Consider the following 24,252-nt stretch of genomic DNA (forward strand, 5'->3'; position numbering starts at 1 on the left):
TTTTTTTTCTTATATTCCTCCTAGCAAGTATGAAAAATTCAAGCTGCCGTCAAAAATTCACACGGCTGTAATATTACTTTTTTCCTCTTTCATCCTTTGTAGGCAATAGATGCTGACCTCAGCTCCAACCTCACATATCGAATAAGAAGTGAAGGCTTGGACCAAGAGATCTTTCAACTTTTCCGCATCAACTTGGTGACAGGGGAGGTGTCCGTTCGCAAAGTGCTGGACTACGAGGCTCTCTCTGACCCAGAACCCACATACACATTCACTGTGGAGGCCACAGACATGGAGGGATCCATGCCTCCTGGCCTGGCCTCTGTTACTGTCAGGATCATGGTGAGTGTGGGTTGTGATGTGGATTTCCGTTGTTGATGATATGTTTGATGATGAAGAAATTCGCCGTTGAGACCGACTTGCTTTTAAACAGAATTATTTGTTAACAAGTTGCAGAATCACTGAACACGTCTGTCCAGGAGAGTCAAGAAGCCAATAATGATCTCTCTCGAACATACATTGAGAGTGCTATTTATACATAATGTCACAGGACACATGAGGACATCTGTTTCTTGTTCTTGGGTATCTCTCTGGACACAGGGGTCCCTTTGTTCACATTCCACTGTGGGGGATCCTTATCTTAGATTTAGGCATTTCCTGGCAACTCATCACTCAACCTACCAACAACACCTCTGAGCAAACATTCCACTGAAGGGGACTCCTTTATCAGATACAAATTCTTTCCAGATGTGTGCAGTATACAACTTAAAGGGCAGTATAATATCTCTGTCCTAGATATTTAAGACACTTCAGCTGTCTTTCTAAGAGTGAGGTCAGAGAGACAAGTGAGGTCACTGCTTCTCTCTTTTAGTTCACTTTCTTTTCAGCTGAAGGGAAAAAGTCTTTGAGGCAAATTTCTTCTTGGTAATGGCTAAAGTTTAGAAATGTTGACCCGGTTAAGAAGTTGAGTCTTTACCAGCTTTGGAAATACGACGATGACGGATAAAATGATGTTGTAGTCTTGGACCACTGGCCAAGCTAGGTTTTGGCCTCAGTTTAAAAATAAAATCAGTTAAGTCTCCATCCTTTGTAGAAAACGAAATCTTGAAAATTGAGTGGTCCTGCTCTGCGTCTGACACGTACATGACAACGGTTTTGTTTCATGTTTTTATCTGCTGTCCTGTATGGTTGTCGACATCTCCCGATGCTAGGCAAATGACCCTGGGGTAATAAAGTTTTTATTCATTCATTCAGAATGAGTCGACACATTCCTGATGGAGCCTAATGTTTGTTAATGAACGACCTTGTTTTTGCAGTGTTCTTTTGCGTGACAAACTTTGTGTGGAGTTGAAGTTCTCCGTAGAAATCACAAGCTCCGTCCATCTCAGGGAGAGTTAGTCTGAGTGGTTTGTCCGTTGCCCTGTTCTGTGATAAGACTATAAGCTAAACGTCACTATGCTTGAACCAACCAACAAATGACTGATGATTACAGACAATGTGAAAATCCAAAAAAAAAGAAAAAGGAAGAAAGTGTGGGTGTCGAATAAACGGTCAAACTGTGCATGGACACAGTTTGGATCGCTGTTAAGTTATGTCCAAACAGAAACCAAATCATTTTCTTGCGATACTCACATAAATTTGTCCTCTGGATCCAGTGTATATTTACAGTACAATGGTTCAACCACTAACCCGAACCCTAACCCGTCATACTGCATTTGCTTGAACCAAGAATAAAGAGATTTAGTTGTGATTTAATTGCAATAAACAGGTCGAAAAGAAGCCTGAATAAATACATCTGATGAGGAAATAATGAATTAATTCTAAGGTCAGCGGATAACTTGACAAATAAATGCAAATTTTAAACCAAGATCAGATCAACCATTTGTGGCAACAGAGAAAATCTCAACACTGATTGGCTTTTGCAACACAGCATTGCAGACATTTCTCTATTGATCTTCATTTTTTGGCACATTTTCACCATTCACTCAGATCCAGCATTGCTCGGAACTTGTACGGCAGTCAGCCGGAGCACCATACTCGCCTTCTGCTTTTATTTCCCTCCCTGTGATGCTGAAAGGCTGCATAGGGAGTTTTTAGTGCTTCTGATCCATTTGTATCTGTTTTATTAAGATGTGCAGGCAATTGTTTGGTGAAAAGCTTTGGTACATTCATCTCCTGTCAGGACTCTCTGACATTCAAGACTTCAGAGCAATAAGCTGCCGATTTCATTCCTTTTCACACCACCTTTGTTTACCCCCTCTTTTCCCCCTGCGCTGTCTCAATTTGACATGTGTGAAAGAAGTTTTAAAATCCATCATTCAGCTAGAATGCAGGGCAATCAAAAACACATTTTTTTCCCCTTTGTGAGGTGCCCTTCCTTTCAAGCTTGCTGCTATTCTCTGGTACTGCTGACAACCTGCATTGGTTTAAAAAAAAAAAAAAAAAAAAGACCCAAAGGTATTCTGTCCTGTGGCGATCCCATTTATCGTACTCACAGAATAATGGTTATCATTTTTGGGCCCAAAGTCAAACTTTAGGATTAGCTTTAGTGTTAAGTATTGTATTCAGGGGTGATGCCACTTGGATAAGGGGTTGTAACCATTTGAAGCTGTTACATTTTCTCCCCTTTAGAAGATAAATCTTTCCAAACACATGAAGTTGAATCCACCTTAGTGAGTATCTGAAACTGAATGAGAATAGGGTCTGCAGGAAAACAACAAAAAGCAGCAACAATTGGTGTATTTTATACTGAGAGTACCACTTCCGTGCTCCTATGTGTGTTTTTGTGTGTTTCTCTCTCTCCAGGACATGAATGACTTTTCCCCTGTATTCAGCCAGTCAGTGTACCGAGGCGCGGTTGCCCCTAATGCTGTCAAGGGAACCATCGTAGCCACAGTGATGGCCAATGACTCTGACCCAGCGGTGAGCATTTCCTGCTGCTGATATTCAATCAAACTGCTTTTCACAGTGTGTCCCTCAAGTTGTGAGTGGCGATGAAGCAAGATAATGATGCTTGACTCCTGTTGGTGAATGTGTTTGCACTGTTTTTTCTACCCCTTTGTAGCACTTTGCGATCCCTCAATTGAGCTTTTTACTCCAAACGTCCTTGTTATATTGGTTTGTTTATTCCACTTGTTGTAGAAACGAAGGTCAGCCCACTTTAGAGCTCCAGTGTAAGCTGTTAGATAGTTTGCTGTGGTTAACACCAGGTTTTAAAGGTAATGCAATGCTCACACTGGGGTCCTAGTGCAGTTTCACAATTGCTTGTGTGCATTTGCTGAGTCACACAGCTTCATATTTAGATCCAGATCTGCAGAATAGCTGTGTGAGAAATAGCTCTCATCTCTATTCAAAAAATCAAAAACAAGAAAACAACCGGTAGATCTGCAATTTTACTGGATAAATATTTATGAATCACCAGAGAAGTATTCATAGAAAGCCAAAAAAAAAACCTGTACTTTGCATCACTGCACAAGAAGCCATGATCTTATATTCCTGTGAAATCGTCTACACCGGTGATGTTTCCCCATAAGCCTCTTTTAAAGCCCCATGTTTCTCTGACTAATGTTTCCTGCCTTCTTCCTACATCAGCTGAATTGATTCAGTCTTGAGGTTTAAGCATCCATATGGACTCTCCAGGGTCAAAAAGTTTCATTATAACGCCCCAGCTCTCTGCTTTCAGGGCTCTCAGGGCTCATACAAGGCACTAAATACCACCTTAACAGCCCTGGATATACTGTATGTTTGATATTTGGTTTGTTGTGTCGCTTAAGTGTCACTTATCCCCTTCAGACCCGAGATTTACCTCTTAAGTACAAATCTTTATAAGAGTTTGTCACAGCAGAGTTTTGCTGACTCACTAGGAGCTGTTATCTCAGCAGAGCTTACATTGGAGCAGACAGCTCTGAAGTTAGTGCAGTGCTTCTACAAAATGTAACTGCTTTATGAATGATTAAATAGAACAAGAATAACTGTTTGTATGTGTGTATGTGCTCCCTCTGTGTGTCTAATGAAAGTATATTGATGTTTTTCCACTTCTTGTATTTTTTCTGCTGTTGCTTTTATAATCTTTTAAGAAACATGAGCTTAGAATCGTCTCTGTTTGCACTTTCAGTAGCAGGTTTATTCAACTCAGAAATTATCTGTGTCCAAAACAGCGATCACAATGACTAAACAAGCCCTAATCTTACTGAACATGAAACATTACTTGAAACAAAAAAAAACCTTTTTTTTACCTGTTGACCTAACTAAATCAAGCGAAAATGGAAGCAATGAAAAAGGCCTCCTCACTCCCACTAAACTGCCACTAGGTGTGCATTAAATTAATTACAAAAAGTTTATTAAAAAAACTCAGATATTTTCATCTAAATCAAACTACACCTTTATCAAACCAGGGGGCGACCTCAAGTACTGAAAAATAAAGCCAATGCAGAAGACAAAACTGCAGCTCCTCAAGTGTCCACTTGAGGCTGGCTCCAAAAACCAAGGAACCCCTTTAGAGCTCATATATGGCCATCCAGCCTGCATCAATTCCACCTCAATGGCCTCCTTCTCTGTGAGCTGGTCAGTGGATTCCAGCATTACCAATATTATGACTGTAATCTATGGGCTTCTTAATGCCTCTTCAGAAACCATCCAATGAAGTCACCAAGACAGCGTCCATGTTTTATACAGTCTAGGTTTCAAACTGTCAGAGAGAAGAGTAAAGACATTTACAAAGATTTACAGATTACACACCGAATTAAAGATGGAGTGGGCAGACTGCAGTCAGGTAACATTTAAGAAGGATCATGACATGCTTGGTCCAATCCAGTAGCAGCAATCAGTCTTAATGGACTAATCAGAGACAGCACTTGCATCAGCACCAATTTACAAAACACATGCCAACAGACATAGACACACTCTCACATATGGAACATCCCACTGACCACGGTACATGGGAGGTGACAGAGAACTGTACATTTAACCAGAACAGAAAAATAACTATGACTCAGGCTCTATTTACTAGCAACATGGCTTTGTAGTGGTGGTTTGTAAATTTCCCCACTGTGGGATAAATAAAGGATTATCGTATCTTATCTTTTCTACACATTAGATCGCAGTGTACTCTCAGCTGCCGTCTGTATCTTTACTTAATTTAAAATAACTATAGCCTCAATCAAGATTAATGTTCACTTGCATGCAGAATCGTTTTCTCTCCCAAAGAAAGAGACAGACAAATGTTTGATAAAGACCATCTCCCAAACAATCAGGCACACTTTTTACACTGAAAAAAGTTTAGAAGGTATAAAACATTAGGGTACTTTTATTATGTAAATAAATCAGTTTTATTTATTTCCTGACATTTAGAGTCAAATTGGTCTCACCAGCAGATGTCCACTCATTATAAACTTTACAGTTTGATCCACGGTCATTAGACTGCCTAGGCTGGGACCTAATTTATCCCAAATGGTTATTTTTAACAAATCATGTTTTCAGACAAGGACACGTTTTGACTTTTAGTCCCAAACTAATTACTTTAAATACTAAATTCTGTGACATTACTACATTATGCTGTTTCTAGGTGCTACTTTGCAAAACCTTTTTTTTTTTTAAGAGTGGCATCCGAGAGAGTCTGTGAGAGCTATCTCGTGTTAATGACAGATTATTCTAAAAATGTCATCCTAAGTGAACTTTTTTGTCTTCACAGGGCACTCCAGCAGGTCTAGTGCGATACAAAGTGGACCAGGAGGCTCATCCGTACTCTGCCAGTATATTTGATGTTGAGGAAAAGACGGGGCATGTGGTCACCAGAGTAAACCTCAATGAGGAACCCAACTTAAAGTTCAATGTAAGTATTCACACATAGCAGGAGCTCACCAGTAATCTACAGTGTACAGGGTAATGTATGACATGGGTCATCAGCCCGGGGTCTGGACCCCCCAAAAGTCATAGGATGATTCTAGCAGGCTCTGAGACTTTTATTTATTTAAAGAATTAAAGTAAAAAATGAAATACTGCTAGACTAGCTGATGCTTATTCTTCTTTTTTTCTGGACTATTCTTAAGCCATGCTTGCAAATTGGTTTCTGAGATGGCAGTGTCAATCAACTTGAATTCAGTAGTCTGAAAAGGGAAACTAACAACTTGATTGAACCTCTGCTACAAAAAGAGATGCAACAGCAAATTGGAATTGCTAGATAGTAAGAAACACACAAAAACAAGTGAGGTAATGGCGCAGTATTCCACAGAAGGTTCCTGTGACTCAGTTAGATTCACACATGAGTAAGCAGAACTGGAACATACTGCCGTTTTCTCAACATTTTGCATGTTTTTTATTTGTTTTTTGCATTAAAGATTTCATAAAATAAAACATCCACTATGGAGTCAAACAGCTGTAAAATACTCTCCCAGAAGAACAAACGAAACCCATCAAACAGCCATTGATCAAGTGATTCTACTCTCTATCACACTGTAAACACATATTCAGAATCATAATCAATCAAATCGATCTCTTCCAGATGCAGATATTGGCACAGCAGCCGTAGAGGCATCATAACTAGAAAAGATTGATCTGATGCATCGTTTTTATGTTGTTTTTAGATTGAGGTATTTATGGGCTGGGTAATGGGTCAACACATAAACTGAGTCATTAACAATTTGAATCATCACTGTCAGATTTCACTTGCCGGTTTGTAGCTTTTCTGTTAATAAAGGTGTGTATGTGCGGACAAGCAGAGTACAGAACTGTAGATTTATTAGTTTCACTATGTTCCTCAGCTGCACTCCTCTTTTTGGCTTTGCTTTGGGCTTTGCTAATTTCATCGTTTCATTGGGCTCTAATTAACACAACTAAGGATTCAGCGTCCTCTGAAGATGTCTCCCAGGGGATTAATCCTACCTCACTTGCTCCCAATAACTCAAACAAAATGAATCAGTCAAACACTTTGTAACTTTTGGATTCTGAGATAAACAACATTGAGAAGGTATCATTATCACAAGGACAAACACACATAGTCTCATGTAGCACATGTCTGCCTAATTAGTTGCATTGAAGGCACGGTAGGTATTTTAAGAAGAAGAAGAAGAAGAAGCATGCACAAGAGGGTGTCAGAGAATAAAAAACGGTTTTCTGACTTTAAAGCAACCAACCAATCAAATCTTTGTTGCAGTTATAAAAAGTCATTGCACAAACAAATGAAAACAAAGCACTTAATGCCCAAATGTGACAATAAAGTTTATGAGTAGAAGAGTTATCTATGCATTCAGTAAGTGCCTTGTTAAAGTTTAGATTCTGTAGAATAAAAAAAGGCACTGCAGTATTCGGATCATTTTTCTGACTAAATGAGATGGAGGAAACAATATTTCAATGGCCTAATATTGAAGTTTTCCCCTCATTAAGAATCCTTTGGGGCCAGTTAACAGTGGTTACCCCCCCCCCCCCCCCCCCAATTAAATTAAGAAGAAAGGCTAAGCAGGAAAAATAAGCAGACCAGTGGGATACACACTCATGCTGTTCTTATTTTCCCATGCAAATAATGTGCTTTTAGAACATGGGGAACAAAGATGTCGATATGTACTTCTGGTTTTATTCGCCTGTTATGCATAATCTGCATCCAGTCATTCTCCACGTCTACACTGACATGTTGCAAGCAAACATGGGGATGCCTATGTTGTGACTTTGTTCTTACCTGTGTGTGTGTGCGTGCGTGTGTGTGTGTGTGTGTGTTTGTTTGATTGACAGCTGGTGGTGGTGGCCTATGATGATGGAGAGCCGACAAAGGAAAATACAACTTTGGTAGAGATCACAGTCCTTCAGCCATCTGTCATTCCAGTGTTCGCTCAGGAAGTATACAGGTACACACACACACCCATTCATGTGCAGTGCATGGTTTCTGTTATGCATGAAATTTCCATGCTGTTTTTTGTGGCAACACCTGCAGTTACTTGAGATAACATTGAGAATATGATATGAACACAAGACCCAAAGGCCTGTTCATTCATGGATTCATGGATTGCAGTCTGTGCAGTTTGTTACAGCGCTGCGAAAAAGCACGTAGCATTTTTTATCCAACGTGCACTTGAATTGCGCACGGAAGTGGTGGACTCCACCTCTTCAGATTCAAACTGTAAATAAAGTGTTATAATGATACATTAAAATGAATTATAACTTATTGTTGCAAATCCAAAGATAACATTTTTAATCGCCAAAGTTTAACTAATTTCTAAATCATCTGTTGAATTATTTTTTACATAAATGATGGATACAATACATCTATATATCAGCTTTTAATGAACAGTAAGTGTAGCTTTCTAAACCTGACCTCGATGCTTGGTAACAGCTGTGGTCTGTGTTATTATGCTGTGGTGCATCATGTCGAGACAAAGTTCCGCTTCTGTTGAAGCATCATAGATATGAAGCGTTTTCTATTGGAGATTAAGTCAATACAGAGTGTTTCTATTTTTGTTTGTCACAAGTAAGACCTTCACAATGCAAAGAAAGTCTGAAGGAGCTGTTAATGATAAAATAAAACCTATGATCAACCTAAGGGCAAAAACACTGAGTTTATTCTAGTTTTTGGGGTTTGTGGGAAAACAGCCATGTAGCTGTTGCAGACCAATGGAGTTCCAAAGAGCATCTGTATAGTTGCACCGGATGGTCCTCTGTGTGCCCCCTGATTGAGATGGAGGTTTTTGTTTTTCATTCAGCAAATTATTAGAAGGTGCAATTAAAATATAGAGAAGGAGATTTACCATACTAAGAAAATAATCAATTATGTTTATTATTTTGCAGATAGAATTAGGCAAAGAAAAAAAAGTAATCAATCATATTTAACTTTTATCCACGAATAAATCTACACATAAACATGCATAGACACAGTACAGGACAGTCACTACCTTCTTTATTGAATGTTTACTCAGATAGCATTCTCTGCAAACACATAAATAAATAAATAAAATAAAACAGACGGCACAATGTGGGATTTGATTGCAGGGAGGACTCTATATGAAGCGTAACATTTGAAAAGCTTGCTTCATTTTACAATTCTTTTTAAAAATAAATATGTACAGTGTCAGTGGGCAGCAACACACTTTTCCCTGTCTGCTGGAAATGTGCTCAAAGACACCGACACATTGGTGTGCCTAAATTGAAAAATCACTTATTTTCTGGGTGGGCTAATGCATGAAATGTTCTTTCCTTGCATGTTTCAGTGCAGTTGGGATTTATAAAAACGGCCAACACGGCCTCCCACAGTACACATCCATGTTGAAATGTGTTGGCAAGCATGATGCCTAAAACAATTACTGCCTCTTCTGTTATTGTTCTTTTAATCGATCACAAAGCAAAACAAAGTTTCTGCTCTCATATTTGGCTGCATTAATGTCTGAAGCTGTCAAACATCAATACACCAGAGGGATTGATAACATATACTAACACACACTCTCTCTGTTTCATTCACAATAATAAGTGACACTCTCACCTCTGCACGCTCTCACTCTCAAGTCATCATTGTTACTCATGCGACTGATGTTTGCTTTATGAGGTCATGGGGTTACCTCAGGATTTCTCTGCTATGATTGGCTGGGTGGACAGAGGGCACAAGGTCAGATGTGAAAATGGCCAATAAACTACAGCTATTATCTCTCTGTTTTCTCCATCTTAATCCGTCATTCTGTCTTATCACATCTTTCATTAGAAAAACTAACAACATTATCATGTATTCTTCTCTGTCCTGATATTTTGACTCTCTTTCTAGATGGGACTTTATTTGAGCTTCTAATTTCCTGCCTGTCATAGTGTTATTTATCACCCCCCCCCCCCCCCCCCCACACACACACACACACACACACACACACACACTCACACACACAAAGAGCTTTGGGCCGTTGAATTGGCCTGCTTCCATTTGCTCTTCCTTGTTTTTCTGGTCTGACAGGAAAAATATCAAAGACATCAGACTTAGATGAAAATTGCGGAAACATTCTTTTAAGGGTCATATTTTCCAAATGTTTCGCAATTACTGTTTTTAGGCCGAAACAACATCGAGTCAATCTCAGTGAGCTTTTTGTGGCTAATTGCTTGTTGAGGGAGAGCATCAGTTTAATCTCATGCTTTTATTCTCTCTCTCTCTTTATTATGTTTCATTTTTCGGGGTATGAACTCATCCTGTTTCCCCTTCCTTGTCTACTTAAATCAAACATCAAAGATTATTTACAAGTTTATTTCTGGGCCTTTTATGCCTTTATTTAGTGATACGAGAGTGGCTAGAGTGAGAAATGGGAAAAGGAGCCGCAGGTCGGATTCGAACATGGGCCGCCTGCTTGGAGGACTACAGCCTCCTAACATAGGGCATGCCCACTAACCACCAGGTTACCAGCACCCCACATCAATGATTTGTTAAGTTTTATTACCTTGAACGAAACTTAAGAAACCACCCAGCCTCCTCTGTAACAACTCAGTCATTTAAATGAAATTCAACAAAAAAAAATGGCCCCATCGATTCATTGATGCTGAAGCATCAAGAGGGAGTGTTTATGTAAATCTGTGTTTTTGTTTTAGTTGCTTTTAGCTTTCTTATTCAAACACCAAAGCACCATAAGCTCTAAGCTAATGAGCTTGTTTAAGAGTAATTGGACTTCAGTGCCAAATACAAACATATTTCCCAAATATTACAGACAAAAATTCAAGATGTCAATGTTTGTCTTTCATACAGAGCTCTTTTCTATTTTAGGAAAAAGGGTTAGAGGCAATAGAGAGAAAGCGATATGTCATCCAGCCATATAATACAGCGTTTATGAATATGTAAAATAGCTTCCAGCTAAAGGTACGTGTGCCTGAGTGCGTGGTCGTGCACTCTGTAGAATCTGCGTGTATTATTTGTAAATAAACACACAGCTCACATTAATGGATACAGACACACATTTTTATCTTTGCTTGCATGTGAATGTGGATTATTATTTTTTTTTAATTCAAAGGCCTGTAGTTTAGTGTGTGTGTGTGTGTGTGTGTGTGTGTGTGTGTGTGTGTGTGTGTGTGTGTGCGTGTGCGTGTGCGCGTGCGCGTGCGTGTGCGTGTGAGAAAGAGATAGTGTTCTTTGTTCTTGTAATTCCATGTAGTATTCACACAGAGTACAGTGTACCAGCTTTGAATTAATTATCCCATCTTTAGTGAATAAAAGCCTACCATTGCACCAGTGTGGTTTTAAGACCCTACTAATGCAGTTAAATTATTTTTGCATGGTTTTAACAGAGGGGGCTCTAGCAACAGGAGAGGCTGAATTAGTAATATTTATTCCTATATTTATATATAGAGAAACAAGGGATTCATTAAACATGCACTGTTCATCACTGCAAACTTTCAGTGGTGGTCAAGTTAAATAACAAACATTTGACGCATTAGAAGTTGATCTAGTGAAAATGATTCACTAGTTATGTTTAAATATTGTCTTTTCATACCTGCTGTGCTTGTCATTTTGTCAAATCTGCTATTATATCGTTTTAATATTTAACTTTGTGTTCTTCATAGTTCTGAATATTGGCAGATGAAACAGACACAGACTCAGTTCTACAACAAACTGCATTTTTAATGACAGCTGAGCTTAAAGTGCAGTCTTCCAGCTGCTTGTTGGTTGTTAGTATCCAGGTTGTATGAGCTGTTTATAACCTCTTTTTTTCATCAGTATGTACAAAAGGTGTATGTTTTACAGTGAATGGCATTTGCTGAAAGTCAGAGCTTTAACCTTTTAAACCAGTTTTGTTTTAATTTAGGTGAGATTCAGTGAAACTACATTTACAGAGAATCTCAAGTCCACTGTATTAATAATTGCCATACATTGCCATGCTGCCAAACACAGTTTTAGAACTTGCCCTGCCATTATTGTCTATGTTGTACTTGACATTGTTTTGTCCAGTTTAAAAAGCAATATGTCACATTCTCAATCATTTGTCATGACAAAACAAGGTTTCTGTGTCCAGAATACATTCAAGTTGAATAATAAGATACAGAAGAACATGCATTTTTTTCAAGGTACACACTGTTTTACATAAAAAATTGCTCACAGCGCACCGAGACTGAACATCAGTGAAGCATAGCTTTGCAGCTGTAACCTGCTGTTTGTGCATTTTCACTCCGTGGTTCTCTAATCCGGTAAAACAGTTAACAATGTGAGGAGGACATTTGTTAAATCTTAGTAATGTCTGTGTGTGGAAGAGGATTTTCTCCCTCCTCTGATTTCCTCACTGTAGGACCATGCTTGCACCTGCAGTATTAGTATGCAGCCAGTATCACACACGCATGAATAGTTATCAGCACCCAGAGGCTATTATCAGCATGAGGTTAAGTGAACCGAAACAAAATATTACTCTTTCAAAGATTATTGAGATCCACAAAACCATCCCATCACTTAATCACTTGCAAGCATGTGCGCATGTATGTGTCTGCTTTGTGTGGGTGCATTTGTGTGAATTTAAGTGCATGTGTGAGTGCATGTGTGGGCTCGTCCCCATGCTGTCAAAATGCCTCGTAGCTTGTACTTTGTTAATGAATCTAGTTAGAAAGTAGGGAGAGAGTCAAGTGCCAAAATACTTCTAAACATCAAAGCTTTGTTTTTAATCCAGAAATTGAGTGATCAAAAGCAATGTGTTGCTTTGTCTTGCGTCATTACATAGATAGAGATAAAACTCTACAGCATGGCAACAGATTGAGATAAATCTGGTCGTTTTATCAATTTCTCTGTAGTGATACACAGTTCATGCTTTTTCGAAGAATCACAGGCAGCCAGGCAGGAGGTCACAGTTTTTATCTCTATCAGCCAGCTGGACAATTTCAAACCCAGAGGACAGTCATTTTTTCTCTCTGACAGTTAACATGTCATTTGTCTGGCATGAAAGGAAAAATACTTTTGTGCTCATTATTTATTACAAGAAGATACAGACTAACATAATCCTTGGCAATATCATCAAGTATTAAAAAAAACTACAAGGACTGAAACTGTACTTTTAATTTTTGGGGAAAAACACAGTGGTTTGTCTGCTTATCCAAGGCAACATAGTGTTATAGTGTCATAATTTACATAGTAGTTGAAATAATTCTGAGTTGGCACCTTATATGATTAAAGTGTGGAAACAATAAAAACCCAGCAGGACCCAGAATAGAACCTTGAGGCACACCACAGCTTATTTAAACAATTTATCACTTATTACTAATATGGCCCTCGTTGTTATCTCTCTTATAATCTTGCTATCTATCTACAAAGGCAACAGACAACTTCATGCTCAGTAAACTATCTTCTGTTAAATTAAACTTCTTCTTTGCCAAAATGGAATTCCCTGAGGCTCTCAGATATTTTATCTATGAGGTAAACATATCCTCCCCTATGTCAAAAACAAGCACGTCCAATCTGTGGCTCTACAAAATCCGGAATATGTCTAACCGATTCAGTTGAAGGTAACCTTGTTTTGTTGAGGCACACAAACAGGCAAGTACACGGAGAGTGCTCCTGGCAATGTTACGACTGTGACAACAAATGGCAAACAACCATGGTGTTGTTATTTATAAGATGGCTTGCAGCTGGGAGAGAAGCAAGAGAGAGAGAGGTGAAGTGAAGACGAAAGAACTGGTAGAGGAAGATGTGAGAAGGGGATAGTGGAGAGAAGCAATTCATAGGTGGGGATGTAAGTTTCAGATAGAGAAAGTAAGAAGTAGGGAGTGAGAAAAGCTGACATGGGAAAACAAAAAGTAAAAGTTTTGTAGGAACACAGTGACTGTTCTGCTGGAATAAACCTTTTAAAAAAAAAACACTAAAATTGATCGACAGGTAGAAAAGCAGAAACGCACACACAGACAGATCAACATACAGGCTGAAAAGTCTTTAAAGTGGCAGATGAGCTGACAGGCTGACAGATTGAAGCAGATTGAACCAAACAAGCAGGTAAAGACTCGAGTAGAGGAGCGTTGAGACGCAGATGGACAAGAAGATACACAGAAAGGCAGGCTGACAGTGTAAATATACTTCCAGCTTGATAGATAACACTCTTATAGTCAGTCAGGTAGATAGACATTTTTGCATTCCCATACCTTAGGTAAAAAAAACACTTTCATTTTGCTTATTTAACCCGTTGTATGGCTGAGACCTTTTATTTTTGTCTTCCGACTTCTTCTAACTACTCGTCTTCACAGATCGTACGCAGCTCCTCTGTGCAATGCAGGAAAAAGTCTGAAAGTATTAAAAATTATTACGCAAAGATATAATGCATGTGCATACAGCTAGAGATATTTAGATAGATAGATACTTTATTGATCCCGAGGGAAATTCAAAATCACAAACAATTCAAACATCTCTACATTTAAAACTCATGTGAATTTACATATACCAGTTGCATACCTGTAAGAACTAAACAAGGAACGATCTTTCACAAGATGCAGCAGGCAGAGAGCTCATCTCTGGCAGCTCCTAAGGCGTAGATCATTATGTCAGTCTGTTTGTGGCTGTAAAATACAAAACCTCCAATGTCAAGGTTTTTAAGTCTTGATAAAGGGAGTTATGGTGTGAGACTGTGAGTACTTCTGCCTTTTCTGCATGTTGTGACCCTAAACCAATGCCAGAGTTTTGCATTTTATAAGCTTGAAAAGGTAGGTAGCTACAGTCATTTTCAGCCTCACCATCTTCCTGCTCTTGTAAAAATGTATGATATTCAGCTGGTATTTTGGTTATAAAACTATAAAAGAAAACAGTAGAGACAGTTTTCTTTGCTCTAACATGAATTTCCAAACCAACAGAGCAAAGACAAAAAGCCAAAAAGAAACTTTGAGTTTTCTTTAAACTGAGCAACCATCTCTGACAGTTTTACACAGCATATCTTCTGGAAGTTGCCCTGAAAGTCCAGCAGCTGTCTAGTTTTATGTTGCAACCTGCTTTAAACTCCTTTTTACTGGATTCTGTGCAGTATGAGCATCAACAGAGAAACAAAAGTGTTCAGAATACATTTTTCAAAACGTTGTTGTGCATAGTCTAAATATAGCCATTTATTTCGCATCCTTCTGAAGTATGTGCTGTTTTGAAAGGTTCATTAACTACAACTTATACATTTCAGTATAAGTACAGCATAATTTTATAATTTAAAATTTAATTCAAAATAATGCAAATCTATTTTTATTTTGAGAGCAGGTCTATGTTGTAGTATTTTTAGAGGGACCCAACCTTTATCCATCATGAGCAAGTTCTTTTATACATCTGGCAACTATGGTAAGAAAAAACATTAATTTAACAGGCAGAAACCTCGAACAGAACCAGACTCATTGGTGTAAAGCCATCTACAACGACTGGATGGACATGTGAAACAGTTAACATATGATTATGAGTTATACTGACGCACAATGGGCCTCATTCACTAATATGTGCGTAGAAATGTTCTTACTCTCTGCACATAAAACAAGTGCATACGCAAAATCACCATCAAATTCATGACACGTGCTTACCAGCCAATTTTGTTCTCACCAACTTGCGTATGATAGTGAATCAGAATCATTCTAAATCGTCAGGCGTGTGCCTGCAGCCTGCAATCAGCACACTACCTAGCCCCCATCTCTCCATATAAGGACATCCGATTGGTGTATCAGGATGAGAGCGCAGAGGTGGAGACATCGGTGTGTCTGCGGCTTAGATGCCATTACAGTGAATTACCTGGTTGCAGCAGTACGTGCATTGGCAGTCGGAATCAGTGTTAACTTGTATTTCTCTCTTACCATGTTACTGACGGTAAACATGTTTTTCGATGTGAACCTTGAACTGGGGCGGCGCATGCGCAGGGTGTTGTGTATGTGTGGCGAGACTGGCTGCAGGCTGTTGTGTGTGTCCACCAGGAGGTGAATAAAGTTTCGACACCAAATTAACGTTGTGTTTATTGCAGTTACCATTGGTAGCAGCGGACGACTACTAATTATAAAATCCCGCCGAAGTTTGATGAAGCCAGGCCGTACGAATGTTGGTAGAATGAAGTTAATATCTGGACGCGAGTTACGGAAGTCGACAAAAAGGAGCAAGCCCTTGCTGTTGCTTTGGGGCTTGAAGGAAGAGCCCGGGAAACGGCGATGGAAATTCCCGCAGAGGAACTGGACAGTAATAACGGTATGGCTGCAATGCTAGCAAAACTGGATGCCGTGTTCCTGAAAGAGGAAAAGGACCGCGTGTATGAAGCATATTCTCATTTTGATGGAATTAAAAAGGATAGCTCCATTTCCATGGCGGACTACATTATCGACTTCGAACAGCGTTACAACCGGATGAAAAAGTACAACATGACTCTTCCTGATGCTGTATTAGCTTTTAAGCTATTAGACACAGCGTGTCTGGACGAAAAAAAACAGGCAACTAGCTTTGACGCCGTGCATTGAGCTAACTTTCTTGTCTATGAAGTCAGGACTGAAGAGAAAGACGTCAAGCTCCTCGGATGGAATACAAGTGAACCAGGACGTGACGTTCTTCACAGATCAAAGACAGCAAGTAAGAAGTAAACGGAACATGATATCGCAAAGTGGACAACAAAAGCAACCGTTACAAGGTACCAATCCGTTGGATAAATTCGGTAAGAGATCGAAGTGTGCCATTTGTCAGAGTACCTTTCAGTGGGCCAAAGACTGCCCACACAGAAGACTTACTGAAAATGAAGAAGAGTGTAACATCACACTGTTAACAAAGGACTCCATGTCTAATACAGAGATTTTTTTGACTGAATCTTTGGGATCAGCTATTATTGACACTGCTTGTACTCGTACGGTTTGTGGAGAGAAATGGCTAGAAAGCTATATTGATGACCTTAACCAAGATCAAGTTAATCACTTGTTGCAAACGAAAACAACCAGTTGTAGGCCTTTTCGTTTTGGAGATGCAAATGTTGTCCATTCTAACAGAAAAGTAAAGCTACCTGCTAAAATAAGGAAGACAAAATGTCATATTGAAACTGAAGTAGTCCAAGCTGACATTCCATTGCTGCTGAGTAAAGCATCTCTAAAAAAAGTAGGAACTGTTTTGGACATGGAAAATGACAGAGCTGTGATGTTCAAGCAACCTATTCCCCTTGAATTCACTAGTTCCAGGCACTACTGTGTAGACATAAGAGATAAAGAAACAAAGAGAGACAATGAGTCCAAAGTAAGCCAAACGGACGATGAGGTCCTAGCAGTAACAGAGAACCTCTCCCCAGATGAAAAACGCAAAGCACTTCTGAAGCTTCATAAACAGTTTGGTCATGCATCTGCAGATAGACTACAGAGACTCCTACATAGCTCAGGAAATAAGGACAAAAACTGTATTACTATTTTACAAGAAATAGTACATAACTGTGACATATGTCAGAGGCACAGCAAGACAAAGCCCAAACCTGCTGTGGGTTTGCCTTTAGCCTCAGAGTACAATGAAACTCTAGCAATGGATCTACATGAGCTGGAACCGTGTGTTTGGTATCTCCATATAATCGACCACTTCACACGCTTCAGCGCAGGGAATACTGTGAAAACTAAGAAGGCCTCTGAAATCGTCAACTCCCTCATCCACTCATGGATAAGTGTACATGGTCCACCCAAGAGGATCTACAGTGATAACGGGAGAGAGTTTAACAATGAAGAAATGAGAGACATGGCTGAAAACTTCAACATCGAGGTAAACACGACAGCAGGATACAGTCTTTGGAGCAATGGGCTACTGGAAAGACACAACCACACACTCACAGAGATCATCCGGAAGGTGAAATGAGAAAATGGATGCAGCTGGGACACTGCTCTGGACTGGGCTCTTATGGCGAAGAACAGCATGCTTAATGTTCATGGTTACAGTCCACATCAACTGGTATTTGGACAGATTCCTAACCTTCCCTCTGTTCTAGTTGATAAACTGCCTGCTCTAGAGGGTACTACTGTACGTACAAGGGTAGGGGAACACATATCAGCTCTGCATGCTTCTAGGAAAGCATTCACAGAAACCGAGTGCTCAGAAAGGATAAGAAGAGCACTCCGCAAGCAGCTTAGACCTACAGATGACAAATATGAAACAGGGGACAAGATATATTACAAAAGAGCAGACTGTGCAGCATGGAAGGGACCTGGGGTGGTTATTGGTCAGGATGGTTCTGTTATATTTGTGGGACATGGGGGAATTCTTATAAGAGTACATCACTCTAGGTTATGTAAGGTAACCGCACAGGATCAGGTTCAAGGAACTGTACAAGATGATGCAAATAGAAAGACAGGAAGAGATAATAGCATTGATAATAATGCTGCAGATATTGAGCAGAATACAGACAACGATCAGGAAAGCACCAATGCAGTGAACACAGGTGAAGTACAAACACCCATTATGACATAAACTCAAGACAACACCAGTGATGAGGAAATTAATTCAAGGGTTATGCATCCTACTACAACGCAAAATGAAAAAAGGCTCAAAACAGGACAGACTGTAACATTTAAGAGCAGAGATGATGGTGTCTTACATAGAGCCAGAGTTTTAGGCAGAGCTGGCAAAGCTACAGGTAAGCACAAAAACTGGTATAACCTGCAATATCTTGAGCCCAATGGCAGCGATGGACAAAAGGAGTCAGTTGATGTGTCAAGTGTTGATAGTCTCAACATTGAATCAGAAGTCAGTGAGGCAGATGTTCTTATAACCAAAGACATCTCTTTTGACGCAGCTAAACAAGAGGAAATAAATAACTGGCACAAAAATGATGTATTTGATGAAGTGGAAGATGCAGGTCAAAAGGATATTTCCACCAGGTGGGTCTGTAGTCTCAAAGACACTGCTAAGGGTTAGCCAGAGGTTTTGAAGAGCTTAATATCAAAGAGCTGCAGATTCCCCAACATGCGCTTCAGAATCACTTAGGATGTTATTAGCCGTTATCTGTCAAAATCAGTGGCAAATACATTCAATGGACATCAAATCTGCATTCTTGCAAGGTATGGAGCTGTCTAGGGATATTTATATCCGCCCTCCTCCAGAGGCAAAAAAAGATGGTATCCTATGGAAATTAAAAAAATGTGTATATGGTCTTGCTGATGCATCACTGTACTGGTACAACAAAGTGAAAGAAATCATGCTCAAGACAGGTGGTAGAGTGTCACATGTGGATCCAGCAGTTTTCTATTGGTTGGATGAGCACTGTAAGGTTACTGGAGTACTTGCATGCCATGTAGATGATTTTCTATGGGCAGGCTCACAGCGCTTTACAACAGAAGTTGTTCCTCAGCTGAAGTCTACATTCCTTGTCGGACATGAGGAGCATGAAAACTTCTGCTATGTGGGGATTGATTTTATCACTGGTCATGGTGAGGTACAGGTGCATCAGCACAGCTACATTGAAAACCTGCAAACTCTTCACATGCAAACAGCACATGCCACACAGAGAGATGCCCCTCTTAATGAAACTGAGAAAGAGCAGCTTAGATCTAAAATAGGACAAATCCTATGGGTTGCTAGACAGACCAGACCTGATGTGATGTTTGATGCTTGTAGTCTGGCCTCTAATACCAAAAATGTTACAGTGCAATCTATTCATGAAGTAAATAAAGTAATCCGTAAGCTGAAGTCTGAAAAGGTGACCCTAAAGTTTCAACATTTGGGTAACAGTGACGCTTTGAACCTTATTGTTTTCAGTGATGCCTCTCTGGGAAATCTTCCAGATGGCGGTACACAAGGGGGAGCTCTTATTGCTCTAATGGGAGAAGAAGGAAAGTTTTCCCCTCTTTGTTGGCAGTCTAAAAGAATAAGACGTGTGGTACATAGCACGCTTGCAGGTGAAACTCTTGCTATGTCAGATGGAATAGACAATGCCATTTTCTTAGGCACTCTCTTTTCTGAGCTCACTACTGGAAATGCTGGACTGAATGTTCCTCCCTTGGTCTGTGTGACAGACAATCACTCTCTCTTTGATGCTCTGAAGTCAACAAAACAGGTCACAGAGAAAAGACTCAGATTCATGATTATTTAATACATTTAGTCAATGCATTACTTAATTCACGTTTTTAATGCTTGTCTTTTAAACATTTTAAAAATATATATATATATCTAAATATTTTTTTTACTGATTTTTATTATGTCATGCATTTAGTTAAAAGAGTGTGTGTTAACATTTTCTGAGAAAGCTGGTCAATCCTTTGTGTATACGCATTGTCTGAGGAGGTTGTATTTTTGTTCGCAGAGTAAGAACAAATTCAAGTAAGAATATATTGATGAATCCCAGATTTGTGCGTACAAAGACAAAAGACAAAAAGCCAAGTTAGTGAATGAGGCCCAATGATACAGAGCATACTGAAGGTTTTAATATACTTGTATATAGTTAATATAAAATATAAAACCTGACTCCAATTAAAACATGCTTTACAAGGAGTTAGAAATGTTAATGTGCAGTATTTAAAACACACACCACCAAAAATGTTCAACTTTAAAATGATAAGAAATAGCAACACGCACAATGGAATCTTCAACAGGCTGCTACCTAGAACAGAAACAGAAGTTCTTCTGTTAGAAAAAAACAACGTACATTCACTGATACATAACTGTATATTAGCTTCAAAGAGCCATTACGTTCAAACACGGCAGTAAATATTTAAATCATGGTTTTCTTATTCTGATATTCTGAAGTGGATCTTTATATTTTATTAATAGATGCGGTTGCTTCTGTCAAGCATATAATAAGAAATGGGGGCAAAGGATAATGTAGTGAGAGAGAGAGAGAGAGAGAGAAGAGATTGATTGGTTGGTTTGGAGAGACAGACACAATAGGCTTAGTTTTGATTAATGATAATAACGAGCTGAATCATTACCATCTCCTAAATTGTCTCAGAGACACACCCACCACCACAGAGACACAAATAGTTTTTAAATTCTAGTCACACTAAGAGTACACACATGTTTAATTTAACCAACCCCGAATGTAAAGTGAAACACACCAGCTAACAAAAAACTATGACCGACGTAGAGTCGTTTCTCATGGTTTTTGAATGCTCATGTTTTCTTTTTTCATACCTTTTGGTATGCAAAGATTTTTAGAAGTAATCAGTACAATCTGATCAGTCGGATCAGTCTGTTTCCACCTACACTTGGCTGAGTGTACATCAATAATGGTGACTGCAATCAGGACATTAAGAAACATTACACACTGCTGCTAACTGAAGTCAGCTAACATAATCAAAATCTGTTCTTATACTTAAAAAACAAGTTCATTTAGTCTTTTTGTCATTGGTTACACTTTAAATCCATTATTATACATCATCTTCAACAACAGGTATTCCATTAGTGTACAAGCCATCGTGGAACCAATCAGTTATCATCTGACAACATTTCATGTCTCTGGTAAAAAAACGTCAATTTTTCACAGCGTTTCTCACCGAAAACTCAATCAGCCGGCGTGTCTGACCTCAGCCGGCGTGTGTGACCTGCTTCCGGGTTCCGGGATAGCTGCGTTAATCAGATAGGACACACTGCTTCTGGAGAAACTCTCCTGCACCTGTTAAAACACAGGAATGAATGCGTACTGCGTAACGCGACCATGCGTTTCTGCGTACTGCGATGGTTTACAGTCCAATTAGAAACTTGAGATGTGACTGTGTGTTCAGATTAGAAGCAAAGCAAACTGTATCCCTCAAAATATGTCCACAATATAAACACCTCAATTTCTTTGGTTAATCATATCCCCTAGAGAAGTGCTCAATCATTTCTTGTGTTTCAGGTGAGTCTGATTTTAACTGCAATTTTTGGCCTAAGTCACATAGAGGCTTGCTTTGGCTTATTCCAGCTGTTTAAGCCTCCCCCCAAAAAAACAGATTTTCTTGTGATTTACATACAAGTAATTAGTCTTAGATATGGGGAAAATAGTCATGATGGAGATTTGTAAAAATGCAAGCTTTGTCAAGTCTTTTCTCAGGAGGAAAACCTTTGAAACGCTTGTTTTTTGGTATTTGAAAAGCTTGAATGGCTGCCGTGACACAGCATTGAGCAGATTGTTTGCTCAAGTTGTAATTTATGACCTTGAATGGTTTGTTAGCTGCACTTGCGTGCAGATTATTGTTTACAGAGATAAATAGATAGTTATCAGATTACCGATGATGGGAGCAGAGATGTCATCACAGCTCAGACTACAAGCAGAAACCATAGTCTGGTCCTGCAGCTACAGATTCTACATTTGTATGCAGAATATCTCAATGAAGATAAGGGTATACGTATCATTTTTACAGCAAGCAGTCTTGGAGCAAACCAGTTTTTGAATACAAACTTGTGTTCTGTTCAACTAGACCTTCCATTTTTCAACCATTTCACCCTCCTCATTCAGTTATTTTACCTCAAGCACACTAATCCAAACAAACATATTCACCATTTCAAAATCACATTTCTTTGATTGCCTCCTTTTGTCAACAGCCCTTGTATATAATGTCAGACCCTTTTTTTCCCCACTGCTCTGTCTCAAGTATGTTTTATGTATGAGAACTTCAACCAAGCTCACTCAACTTCAGGCTGTTTCAGAAATGCTGAGCCGTTTGACACTCAGTTGACAATTACGACAAGACTGTCGAGCAAAAGGTGAGAAGAGGGCCATGAGAAGACAAAAAAGACACTTGCTGCTGAGAGACACTTGCCAACAGAACACGGAACAGACAGAATCGTTTTGGGAGATACAGAGAGAGCCTTTAAGACCAGAGAAAGTGATTGACAGAAAGAGGGAGTGACAAATATTGAGAGGTCTTGTGTGAATGTGTTCAGCAGAATGGAAGAAGGCAGGAGAGAGCGAGAGGTGGATTAGAGAAAGGGAGAGTGCCAGAGGGTGCAGAAAATGAAGTTTGATTATTCAGAGTTTGCTGTGTAAAAATAACCAGTATTGGCTCTACTAACATTTAAACTCTTCCTAATTTTGCTGAAGTTATGTTCTTCAATGGTTTGAAAAAATCGAATAAAACAGTGTTGTAAAATGTCAATGCCTTCCTTATCAGTTCGAATTTCAACCAGCATGTCTCTACAAGCTCTGGAAATTGTACAGACATGTGCTGAAAAATCGAAGCCCAATGAAAAGTGGGCACAGTAGGGGATGAAGTAACTCACAGAAGCCCAGCCAGCCTGTAAAGGTTATAACTGCAGGCACTTAAGACGTCTCACTCCACAGTGTGCTAATGACAATCCTACACTCAATTAGCATCCCTCTGCAAAGGCTGAGGAGGAGGGAGCAGGAGGATACAGTGACAGATGTACAGAATAAGAAATGTCATTTATGTTTGGTGTTCATCTTCTGGCTAAGACAGCTCTTTGTAAAAAATATTACAAATACAAAGAAATAGAACACAGGTGTTGTTGTCTGTCAGATTTTCAAAGCTATAAATGGATGTCAACTGCAAGAGGACTTCATGCAGTTGGGATGACAAACCTTAAAAAGACAAAGCTATCTATATCTAATTGATATATACCTTATTTATCTTTTGAAATCAAAGTATCATAGTAGTTCAATCAGGAGACTTCATTAAGAATGCACAATTATTTATTTTACAATTTAGAAAAGAATTGTGCAAAGTCTTTTGGGATTAGACTCCATCTTTATGACTTGGAGAGCTCGGAGGGGTAATGAGGCCAACAGCAGGATATGATACGATATGATATGATGGAGTCTAGAGTCTAGGTGGTGGTGATAGAAGAATGCAGGATGTGATGAGGAGTCGGTCTCTGAGCCTGAATCTGAGCCTAGAATGGAGGGTCGCAGCGGTTGCACTGAAAAGACAGATTGACTGCAGAAGAGAGAGGGAACAGGTTTTCAAATTTGACAGCAGCAGGATGATTGGTTGAGAGAGGTTGTAGCAGAATCTGGTTGGTTAGTTACCGAAAGAATAAACATCCGTAATGAGCTGATAACCAGATCCGGGAGACGGAGGCAGTGGTAGAGGGAGTGGCTTAGAGAAGACAATAAGCACAGTCAGTCTGCTTGAATTTATGCTAAGCTCCATGTCAAAGGCTACAAGATAGCAACATTTTATTTTTAAATTAACATCCATGAAGGTCTATACCAGTCATTGTTGGCTAACCAAACCATCCTTAATTTAGCTACCATTATCAAGCTAACAATAGCTATAGGACAAGCTCAAATATTCACATATTACAAGACTAAAGGTGTCAATAGTTGCATGGTTGATCATAGATCCCCTACTGTACTTTTGCCTCCTATATCACTCTTTACTAAGCTTAGTTTGCAAATGCCTAAAAATCCCAAATTAAAAATATTTCATTTTACCCCACTTTTTGACAACCAG

General features: G+C 39.3%; 1 protein-coding gene across 1 annotated transcript in view; it reads left to right on the forward strand.

Moving 5' to 3' along the window:
• The window catches only part of LOC132955509 (protocadherin-15-like), a 160,366-nt gene that overhangs the window by 85,240 nt on the left and 50,874 nt on the right, over positions 1 to 24,252 (forward strand). Inside the window, exons 22-25 of the mRNA XM_061028370.1 lie at positions 103 to 339; positions 2,803 to 2,919; positions 5,687 to 5,827; positions 7,720 to 7,832. Coding sequence (XP_060884353.1) covers positions 103 to 339; positions 2,803 to 2,919; positions 5,687 to 5,827; positions 7,720 to 7,832 — 608 coding nt within the window. The remainder of the gene's footprint in view (positions 1 to 102; positions 340 to 2,802; positions 2,920 to 5,686; positions 5,828 to 7,719; positions 7,833 to 24,252) is intronic.

Source organism: Labrus mixtus, chromosome 21 (genome assembly GCF_963584025.1).
Source record: "Labrus mixtus chromosome 21, fLabMix1.1, whole genome shotgun sequence".
Classification (NCBI taxonomy): Eukaryota; Metazoa; Chordata; class Actinopteri; order Labriformes; family Labridae; genus Labrus; species Labrus mixtus.